At 42.9% G+C, this 11,236-nt stretch overlaps 1 protein-coding gene across 14 annotated transcripts in view; it reads left to right on the top strand.

Annotated features, from left to right (window-relative positions):
* Positions 1-11,236, top strand: part of Srpk2 (SRSF protein kinase 2) — a 196,586-nt gene that overhangs the window by 124,952 nt on the left and 60,398 nt on the right. For 13 of the 14 annotated variants that reach the window (XR_004121459.1, XR_004121458.1, XM_031380115.1 and 10 more), the window contains one exon: positions 4,194-4,348. The exons of the other annotated variant lie outside the window; for it this stretch is intronic. Coding sequence is in view for 10 of the 13 variants with exons in the window: in XM_031380115.1 (XP_031235975.1) it covers positions 4,194-4,348 (155 nt within the window). In the remaining 3 variants the exon portion in view is untranslated. The remainder of the gene's footprint in view (positions 1-4,193; positions 4,349-11,236) is intronic. 14 annotated transcript variants of the gene reach the window in all.

Below are 11,236 nucleotides of genomic sequence, written 5' to 3'. Positions count from 1 at the left end.
GTTTCTCTCTGTAACCCTGGCTGTCGTGGAACTTGCTGGTCTTGAACTCAGAGATCCGCCTACCCGTGCTGGGGTTAAAGGTGTGCAACGCTGCCACAGGGCTTGTTGTTGGTGCTGCTGTTGTTTGTGTGCTTGTGGGGGTGGATGAAAGCTTTTCTTTTGAAAGCGAAGCATGATGGTGGGAGCTTAGAATCCCAGCAGTATTGTCAGGGGCTCACTGGCTTAGGTGCCTAGCCAAACCTGCTAGCCACAGGTCCCAGTGAGAAACCATGTTTCAAAAAGTAAGACAAGCAACTTTTAAAGGATGATACTCAAGATTGAGCTTTAGCTTCTCTCTCTCTCTCTGTGTGTGTGTGTGTGTGTTTATGTGTGTGTCTTTACAGAGGGGGTGGGACATAGTTTTAAAAGTTTATTTCATTTATTTATCGGGAAGTGGAAGGACATGCCACAGTGTATATTTGGAGGTCAGAGGACAACTTAAGAATGCTCCTTCTCTTCTTCCATATGGGTCTGAACCCAGGTCATCAAGCACCTTTACCCTTTGAACCATTTTGCTGGTTTAAAAGTTTTTCATTATAATGAAGTGTGGTTTATCTATTTTTTTCTTGTATTGATTGTTTTTGGTATTGTATATAGAAGCAGTACCTAACTCAAGATCTTGATGATTATCCCTGTGTTTCTTTTGTGACAGTTTAATGGTTCTAGATCTTTCATTTGAATCTTTGATCCATGTTAGAATAATATCTATATATGTGTGTCAGACATTCAACTTCTCTTTTTAAAAGGTTTGTTTACTTCTTTTATGTATGTGAGTACACCATTGCTCTCTTCAGACACATCAGAAGAGGGCATCAGACCCCATTGCATATGAGCCACCATGTGGTTGCTGGAAATTGAACTCAGGACCTCTAGAAGAGCAGTCAGTGCTTTTAACCATTGAGCTATCTCTCCAGCCTCTCAACTTTCTTCTAAAAAAAGAATTTATTTTTATTTAATGTATACATCTATATGAATATACGTCATGTGCCTGGGTGCTTGCAGATGTTAGAAGAGTTTGTTAGAGGGCTGGTGAGATGGCTCAGTGGCTAAAAGCACTGACTGCTCTTCTGAAAGTCCTGAGTTCAAATCCCAGCAACCACATGGTGGCTCACAACCATCTGTAATGGGATCTGATGCCCTCTTCTGGTGTGTCTGAAAACAGCTGTAGTGTACTTAGATATAATAATAAATAAATCTTTTAAAAAAAAAGAAAAAAAAAGAAAAAAAAAAGAGTTTGTTAGAGCCCCTGGAGCTGGAGTTACACATAGTTGTGAGAAGGCCAACATAGATGCTGGGACCTGAGCTCTGGTCCTCTGCAGGGGCAGCAACCAGTAACCCTCCTCCCCAACCCCCCCCAGACAGGGTTTCTCTCTGTGTAGCCCTGGCTGTCCTGGAACTCTCTCTGTAGACCAGGCTAGCTTCGAACTTAGAAATCTGCCTGCCTCTGCCTCCTAAATCCTGGGATTAAAGGTGTGTGCCACCACCACCCGGCGTTTCTAGTATTTCTTATGTAGAATAGATTAGGTTAGCCCTGGATTGTCCTGAAACTCATCTATGTAGACCTGGCTGGCCGCAAACTAAGAGATCCGCTTGCCCCTGCCCCTCCTTCTCCCCTCCCAAGTTCTGGGCTTAAAGACATGGACCACTATGCCTGGTGCCTGGCCCTGGAATAGCTTCTTGATAGTTTAAGTCAGCTAAGATGGAAACAGCCTTCTGGCTATTTCCCTGGTGCCCTTCACAAGCCTGTACTTCTGAGATAACCTGTCTCCACTCAATCTTTTAGATAGTTGATACTTCAGCGTATTTTCCAGTAATCCTAGAAACTTTTTAAAAGAAGACTGCCTCAGCTCGTCTGTAGTATATGCTGTAATTCTAGCATTTGAGAGATAAGAGACAGGAAGATCAGTAGTTCAAACCCTGTTTCAGATGCATAGCATATTTGAGGCCAGCCTTTTCTACAGTAAGGGCCTGTTTTCAGGGCGTGGCTCGTATGTGGCAGCAGTAATATGTATGGGTGGATTCAAGAAGACTAAGGCGCATGCGTGTGGATAGTGCACTGGCACTTGCTGTGGTGGTGGACCCTGTAAGAAGAGGTGTCACTTACTGTGTAGGGCTGCTAAGCAAAACTTTAGAAGAGCTTGAGATCCCTAGGGGGACCAGGAGTGTGCCCATGAGGCTAAGCTGCTGCTCTGGAGGCCTTGGGCTCTTGCCACCCAGGAGAAATGCAGTGGGTACTTTCTCTGTCATTTAAGATTCAGGGGCCACATTAGACAAAGTAAAGAGAGTCAAGGGAAATTAATGTTAGTAATACACTTTAACTCATGCATAGGCTATCTTAAAATGTAGTACATTAAAAAATGGTAAAATGTTTTACCTTTTTTTGTCCCAGTGTATATTTCACACAACACACCTCAGTTTTGACTGTCCGCTCACTGCTACCGGAACTGTTTTGTGGCCAGTGGCTGCTGCATCGTGCAGCACAGTTCCAGCTGTTCTGATAGGATAGACCAGTGAACTATTATGGCGTTAACATTTAAAAGAAAAAAAAAAACTTACCATAGTATACTAACCATCTTCTAACTGATAGAACTGGCTTTCAAGTACTTTCTGCCAACATCATGTTCAGTGTAGCCCTTACAAAGGAGTTAAGGTCTGTCCTCTTAGAGTAGAAGTCTGCGAGCTTGTTAAGCAGTGTGGGCAGTGCAGCAGCTGGGTAACAGTGTAAGACACAGGTTCCTGAGGGTCCCAGGTGCCTTCTGTTCTGCCGAGGAGAACTTGTGCACATGAAGCTCCAGCACTCTGTACAGGCCATTGTCAGCATCTAGGTGCAGTTCTGGTGGTTACAGTGTATGTGTTCACACAGTTATGTATATGCATGTTAGTGACATATGGTAAAGTTGGTAAGAAACTTGTGCTTTTAATTAGCACTGCATGCGTCAGATGTCTTTGAAGGTTTGTGAAATGGACCATAACTGTCTCAAACCACTGATAGAAACACATTCAAGGATTCTAACTACATTCATTATTAGATTTCTAGCAGGTTTCAAAGTGTAGTGCACAAATTCCTCAGATGGGTTCCACCCTCTCTGGGCTGTTTGGGAAAATGTGTTGACCTCACCTCTCTGACCCACCTGTCACTCTTCCCTCAGGCAGGGGATGTGGAGAAGCTGTGTCCTGTCTCTGCTTCCCTGCTTCCCCCATTCCTGGGATGTTTCATTCTTCAGGGCATTCTCTATAAAGCATTCAGGATTTACTGGCATTTGGGCCCTCTTGTGGCAGTGAGGCCTGTGTTGACTATCCCTTTCAGCATCCCCTATGATCCCAATGTCTGTTACCCCTTGATGACAGCTGGAGCTCTCAGTGGCCCTGCATTCTAGTAAGAGAAAGGAAGTGCAAGCTATGGCTTACTTAAGTGTTGTTCAGTTGTCCTGCTAATGGCACCATTTCTTGGTTGTGTCTGCCTCTCCTTTCCATGTTTCTGCAGCTCTACTCCTTTCTAACGATGTTGGAATTTTTCCTCATTTCCGTTTTTCCTACCTTCCTTTATTACTTGCGGCAGTTTTTTTCGGTGTTGCTAGTCACATTCATTAGCTATAGTAAACTCATAGTAAGAACAATGTTTTAAAGGCTGGCAGGGCTCTCAGATTCAGCCAAGAGGTTGTTTTTCCCCTTCAAAATGGATGGATAGATGGATGGATGGATGGATGGATGGATGGATGGATGGATGGGTACTTGGGACAGTCTCTCTGACCCTGGTTTTACATACCATCTCGGGACAAGCTAGCATCTTTTCTGTAATAGCTGACCTTATTATAACTTACAAAGTTGTGTATTTTGGAGTAAGGTACTCTTTCATTACATTAAAATTTCATTTTGTCAAGCCTTACAAATTATTGAACTCCTAACTGAGTGGATGCTTGTAGAACACACTCCTTCATTGATGCACAGAAAGGCCGTCACCTTCCTGCCTGTGTGATAAGCATTGTTTGAATTTAACTAAAATGAATGACATGACTTTAACTACCATTTCTTAATGTATGGCAAGTTCTATTTTTCCTTAAACCAAGAAACTCAAATTTGCCAATAATGCATGATTTGCTTCTTGTAAATAGATTTTTTTTTATTTTTTATTTTTTATTTTTTTGCTGTTTCAGGCCGGAGCCTCAACAGAAAGCTCCCTTAGTTCCTCCTCCTCCTCCACCACCGCCACCGCCACCACCACTGCCAGACCCAGTGCCCCCAGAGCCAGAGGAGGAGATTCTGGGGTCAGATGATGAGGAGCAGGAGGACCCCGCAGATTACTGCAAAGGTGATGTGCTGGGCCAGCAGGGTGGGCTTGCTTTCCTGTGTGGTGGGCATGGCGTCCGACACTTGATGTTTACTGAATTAGCCTCTTAAATTGATTATAGAATGATGCCAAAAAGTGTAGATGGTGTTGAACTGTAAGAAAAGGAAAAATGTGTATGTGCACACATTGTAGGTATGCTCAGACACATTTAACCCCTCATAATTACAGATAAGGGTCATCTAAGAAGAGCATGGGAGGAGGAGGCACCTGACAGAAGTTAATTATGACTCATATGTGGCTAAAAGGGAAGTATCCCCTTCCCTGGATAGCAGTACAGTAAATAGTACCTGTTTTGTGGCAAGAACGCATGTGTATTTGTTTACACAGAGAGACTTGTCATGGCACTTGATGAACTCTGTGCACTCTGTGGGTTGGTTGTGCTGCTGTGTAGCATGGTGGGTTTGGTTTTTATCTATGATTCTACAGAGGACACAGAAACTACTCAAGTAGATTATTACTTTCTTTTCTTTAAAAAGGCATGGTTTCTCTGTGTAGCTCAGGCTGTCCTGGAACTCACATTGTACGCCAGTCTGGCCTTGAACTCAGAGATCCACCCACCTCTGCCTCGCAGGTGTTGGATTAAGGGCAAGCATGTGCCACTACTGCCTGGCAGATTAGAATGTTCTTGTATTGACCTTAAGACCAAAAGTGTACAGTTAAAAGTCCTAAGTGGCCAGCATGGTGTATGATGAGTGTGGAGAATACCAGGGGCGCACACTGGTTGTCCTTTGAATAGACTGGAGCCTGAAGGTCTCCACGGAAAGGAATTCTCACTAATGCTTTGGCTGTCTCAACTAGTCTTGCTCACTTTGATTCTCATTCCCTGTAGATCTGAGAGCTGCTATGTTGTTGGCAAACACTTTTCCTGCTGCAGATTTTAAGAATGTAATTCAGATTCTGTATAATATAGGAATATGGGGGCTGGTGAGATGGCTCAGTGAGTAAGAGCACCGACTCCTCTTCCAAAAGTCCTGAGTTCAAATCCCAACAACCACATGGTGGCTCACAACCATCTGTAATGAGATCTGACTCCCTCTTCTGGTGTGTCTTATGTATAATAATAAATCTTTGGGCCTGACTGAGTGAGCCAAGTTAACCAGAGTGAGTGGGGCCGACCGGAGCAAGCAGAGGTCCTAACAACTACATGAAGGCTCATAACTACAGTGTACTCATATACATACACATAAAATAAATAAATCTAATTTTTTGTTGTTTTTGTTTTTGTTGTTTTTTCGAAATAGGGTTTCTCTGTGTAGCCCTGACTGTTCTAGAACTCACTCTGTACACCAGCTGGCCTCGAACTCAGAAATCCACCTGTCTCTGCCTTAAATAAATCTTGAAAAAAAAAAAAAGATAAAGAGGGATATGGCAGAAGATGCATATGTGAACACACTATCAGCCCTTAGTGAGTTGCTAGGCCTGTAGTGTCTTAGCCAAGTTTTATTATCTAGTGGAAGCAGTCATTTGTGCTGTTACAATCCAGGTGTCTGCCGAGAACAAGACTGGGTTATTCTGTACAAAAGTAAAAGAACTAAGCTCCTGGAATCTTATTCTTTCATAGGGCAGGTGCTTACCCATAGGATTAACAGTTCCTTTTTTTTTTTTTTTTAAGATTTTAAAAAATTTATGTGTCTGCATGTTTTGCTTAATTATCTATGCATGAGCACCACATGCATACCTGGTACCATCAGAGGTCATAAGGGGGCATCCGATTTCCTGGAACTGGACTTATGAGATGTCAGGAGCCACCATGTGGGTGCTGGGAATTGAACTCAGGACTCTGGAAGAGCAGCCAGTGCTCTTAACTGCTGAGCCCCTAGAGTCACTATTTTCTGGTGTCACAATTATGACAGCAGAGTCTATGCCATCTAATAGAAGATAAAGATGCAGTTTAGGAAAGGCAGGAGGAGGAGCTCATCATCCTCCCTATGTGTCTGTATTTCTTGGTTTTGAAAATGCAGTTGTCACAAGGAGCTATGTATTAGTGTCTTATGACTTTGCAGCTGTGGGGAGCTATGCATCACTGTCTTATGACCTTGCAGTTGTGGGGTGCTATTCACTACTGTGTTATGACCTTGCTGTTGACCTCTAGGGGTCATTACTTTAGGAGCCCTTCTTTTCATCAAGTTAAGTTCAACCCTGCTGGCATGAACACTGTGTTGAAGGAGATGAAGTCAATTCTCATATCTCTGAACCAACCCTAGGGGACATTCCATTCCCAAATAGAGGACTAAGCATGAAGAATCCTTCAGTTAGGGTTGATTCTAGGTAAAATTTGTTGGAATTCTAAACATTGTAAGGGTATTAACGTCAATCTCGATAAGGCACATTAGAGATGGTGACACCTTTTGCTTGTGTGTGCACAGTTGTATGCTCGAGCTGGGGTCCTGTTATACTCCCTCTTTCATCTTTACAAAGAATGACAATGAGTAACTTGCACGTTTAATTATCATTGCATATGTCAGATGTCTCCGAAATTTTGTATGGACCATAACAGTTTGTCACAAATTACTGATAGAAGTACATTCAAGGAATCTGTCTGCTGTGTGGCAGAATACTTGAGATATTCAAAAGGAAAAAAAGATTTATTTTAATTCATGGTATTAGGTTCCAGTCTGTGCCTGCTCCCCACCCTACCCCCCATCCTCTGGCCTCCCAACCAGTCGTATTGTATCAGTGATGTCTAGAAAGTGGCCAAAAAGGAAAGGCAGGAGCCCTACACTAATCTGACTCGTGGTTAGGTTCCACCTTCCAGAGGTTCTGCTGCTCCTTTGCAGTGGCACGGTGGGCTGGTAATGAAGCCTTCAAACCCTGCCCCCCCCACCATTGAGATATATGAAAGCTTAAGTTGTAACAGAATCCTAAGAGTGGACTGAGGCAGTCTGAAGGGAGCTTGTTGACCTTTTCTGTGCATTTATGCGTGTATATTGGGCCTAATCTGATAGAAGTGAACATAAAAAAGCTTCATGTCTATCTTTAACTGTCACAGTTTTGAAAGCAATGATGACGACTATTACCACTAATGAATTAGTCAAAATTACCTAATGCTAATAAATGTACCTAATACAAGATCTTGCCTAATCTGATAGCTCTAACTCTTCTGTAGTATCAGAAGATGCAACCCAGTCTTCTCTCTTTCCTTCTTTGTAAACTTGGTCATTGCAGACCAGGTTTTCATCTTTGTGTTCTGTTTACTCAGCCGTCTTCTCTGTGTTGCCAAGTCACAGGCAGCAGCCCTGCTTTTTCTGTTGTCTTTCCCTTTCTTTCCTGCCGGCCCTTGTTGCCTGCCCTGCCCAGTAGCTTTGGACTAGGTTGTTAAGAAAAGGCTTTTTTCTCCATGAAGAATTCAATTTCACTTAGGCCAAGGTATCTTGTGATCCACCTGTTCATCTTGTTTATATTGCCTCTATTACTCCTAGAGTACTATTGTCTTAAAGGCCGTTTTTCAATTCTCCCAGAATAAAAGAAGACATCATCAGTAACACAAGGTACCCTTTCTCTTTGCAGAAAAAATGGTCACCAAAGAAGAGCAGGCTTGTGACAGCAGTCGGGTTAACCTAGAGCTGTCACTCCACGGCACCCTCATGCCTTTGGTCTGTGCTGGTCTCAGTTGTTCATGACCAACTAAATTGTATCTGATGAAGCTTTTTATTGCCTCATGTTTACAGGTCTAGTTACAAATTATGAACTGTCCATTTTAGCATAAAGACCAGTAATTAAATTCTGCTGTTGCTAAAGCATTTCTGTCACTCCACGTTTGCCTTGGCATTCTCTTTACAGTACAACTTCCTGTGTCCTGTCTCTTTGGCCAGATTGCCCTACTATGCCTGTCCAGGGGCATTATGGACTGGGGTCTGAGAGACTTGGCTTTAGACCATGACTTTTGCTTTTTGAGGCAGTGTCCTTTGATAAGTACCTTTACCTCTAGTCTTTGATTTATCATCTATAACATAATATCATCCCCAATGTAATATGTAGTATTTTGCATCTTAAGATTTTACAGGGAATAAAAATAAAGTATGGGGCACTGTCGTTTTCTGTTTTCCCCATTGATAACTGGTTCTCTTAGATTGCACCCCTTTGCCTTGTGGAGGAGGATTTCCTTAGTCTCTAAACAGCTGTTAGCACTGGTTGTCTTCCTTGGTGTATCATCTCTGGACACTTGTCTGGGGAGGTATTGTAGCAATAGGCTATGTGGTTTATTCATTTTCTACTTCCAAACCAAAGCACGCGAGTTGGATATGGGTACAGCCCATTAACAAACACTTCCAGCAGGTCTTAGGTAATGCATACTTGTTTCCTGAGTCTCTGCATAAATGCCTTTGTCAGGGAGAGTGTTTAACAGTCTCAGGGGCCAGTAGTCCATACCATACAGTGTCTTGCACATCTTTAACCAAATAATTTTAGTGTACATTGAAGGCTGTAGTTTGCCCACCTAATGGGTATATAGTAATTCTGAATGCATGTGCACGTACATACACATACAGCTGTGTGTGCCCCTGTGCACATGCATGGAGGCCAGAGGAAGATGTTGAGTCCTGCTCTGTCACTCAGAGTTCTCAGAAATAGTATACATTTGAGTGGAATACAGAGACTGTGTCTTTAGAAACTTGAATAGTATCTTAAAAGCGTGTTATAAACACTAATTTATGAATTTAGACTTTCTTTCCGAACACTTTCCCCCCTGTGTCTGCTTTCCATCTGTGAGAAGTATAAACTGGCTGGATTTCCATCCTTTATACTCTACTGTGGTGCTTCCAAGTTTGACTGACTTTATACTTAAATCTTTTCCCTGAGTACACAATTTACTTCATTATAGTGATTTTTTTCTTTACCTTTCAGAGCAGCATTTCTGTGATACTTATCTAAAGTCTGTCCTGTGCCCATGGTTTTCCATTGAGGAGGGGAGTTTTCTGTTTGTGGTGTCTGGAGATTTTTGCTGTTACCGTTTTATAGTTGAGGCTGCTCCATTAGCATCTACTGGGTAGAGGCTTAGGGTGTTGTCGAAATCTATGTTTAGTTCAGTTCCTGTTATGAAAATTATTAAGGTCAAATTATCAATGCCAAGATCGAATAGCATTGTCCTATAGAATGCTAATTTCTCTATTAAATGGTATCATGTAGTCTCAAGTATTTTGTAGACTATAATGGTCCATTTCCCTCTTTTTGATATTCTAAAAACTTGAGTGCTGCCCGTAGTCTTACAGCAGCAGATGCTCTTGAGCTCTGTTCAGTCTTACTACATTTCTTGATGGACACTCAGGAGATACTGGCCCATTGGTGGTAAGAAGGGAACATGTATTTGCCAGATAACATTGTACATAGAAGAATTTTGGTTTTCATTATAGTGATATGTGAATTTTATATCAATTATAAAAACTGTTGGAGGGTCTGAGGAGATGGCTTAGCAATTAACGCCGATTGCCATATAGACAAGAAGAGAGTTTAGATTCCTAAAACTGACTTGAATGCCAGGCAGAGACTCTTGCACTCCTGTAATTTTTGCTTCAAAATTTTTAAATTTTTTTATTAAATTAATTTATTTTTTACACTTCATATTCTATTCCCCACCTTCCATCCATCCTCCAACTGCTCCACATCCCCCTCTCCCCGTCTCCACGTGGATGCCTCCAGCTCCCACCCTACCTGACCTCTAAACTCCCTGGGGCCTTCAGTCTCTTCAGGGTCAGGTACATAATCTATGAATGAACACAGACCCAGAAGTCCTCTACTGTTTGTGTGTTGGGGGCCTCCTATCAGCTGGTGTATACTGTCTGTTTGGTGGTCCAGTGTTTGAGAGATCTCGGTGGTTCAGATTAATTGAGACTGATGGTCCTCTTACAGGATCACCCTCCTCCTCAGCTGTTTCTGTCCACTGGTTGGGTGCAAATATCTGCATCTGACCCTTTCAGCTGCTTGTTGGGTCTTCTGGAGTGCAGTTATGATAGGTCCCTTTTTGTGAATGCTTTATAGACTCAGTAATAGTGTCAGGCCTTGGACCTCCCCTTGACCTCTCCTTTTGGCCTGTCGCTGGACCTTCTTTTCCTCAGGCTCCTCTCCATTTCCCATCCCTGTAATTCTTTCAGACAGGAACAATTATGGGTCAGAGATGTGACTGTGGGATGGCAACTCCATCACTCACTTGGTGCCCTGTCTTCCTGCTGGAGTTGTGCTCTATAATTTCCCTCTCCCTACTGTTGGGCATTTCATCTAAGGTCCCTCCCTTTGATTCCTGAGAGTCTCTTACCTCCCAGGTCTCTGGTACATTCTGGCGGGTCCCCCCTCCAACATCTTGTTTTTAGAGATTGCCTGTTTCATGTATACAATGGAATACTACTCAACTCGGCTATTAAGAACGAGGACAGCTAGGCAGATGGATGGAACTAGAAAATATCATCCTGAGTGAGGTAACTCAGACCCAAAAGGATGTACTCACTAATAAGTGGTTATTAGTCCCCCCCCCCCCCAAAAGGACAGAATACCCAAGATACAGTCCACAGAACTCAAAAAGGTCAACAAGCTGAAGTGCCCATGAGGATGCCCCAGTCCCACTTGGGAGGGAGAAGAAAGCAATCACAAGTGGGGAGGGAGGGAGGGAGGAAGGGAGCTGGGAGGGAGAATGGACTAGGGGGTGGGCAGAGGGGACCTTATCTGGTATTGGGTGAGGGAAAAGGACTGAAGCCCTGAGGGCCAGCAGAAAGAATGCTTCAAATTTTCTAGACAGGGAGTCCCCAAAGCAAGTTGGTTAATGAGACCAGGTGTATCAGTACTCTTTGTTTTTTACTGAGAAACTCAAATTAGGTGGGAGAGTAATGAAGAAAGATTTTTTTTTTTTTTTTTTTTTTTTTT

Source organism: Mastomys coucha, unplaced genomic scaffold, assembly GCF_008632895.1.
Source record: "Mastomys coucha isolate ucsf_1 unplaced genomic scaffold, UCSF_Mcou_1 pScaffold19, whole genome shotgun sequence".
Taxonomy (NCBI): Eukaryota; Metazoa; Chordata; class Mammalia; order Rodentia; family Muridae; genus Mastomys; species Mastomys coucha.
The sequence above is the reverse complement of the archived record's forward strand: the minus strand, read 5'-3'. Positions and strand labels throughout refer to the sequence as shown.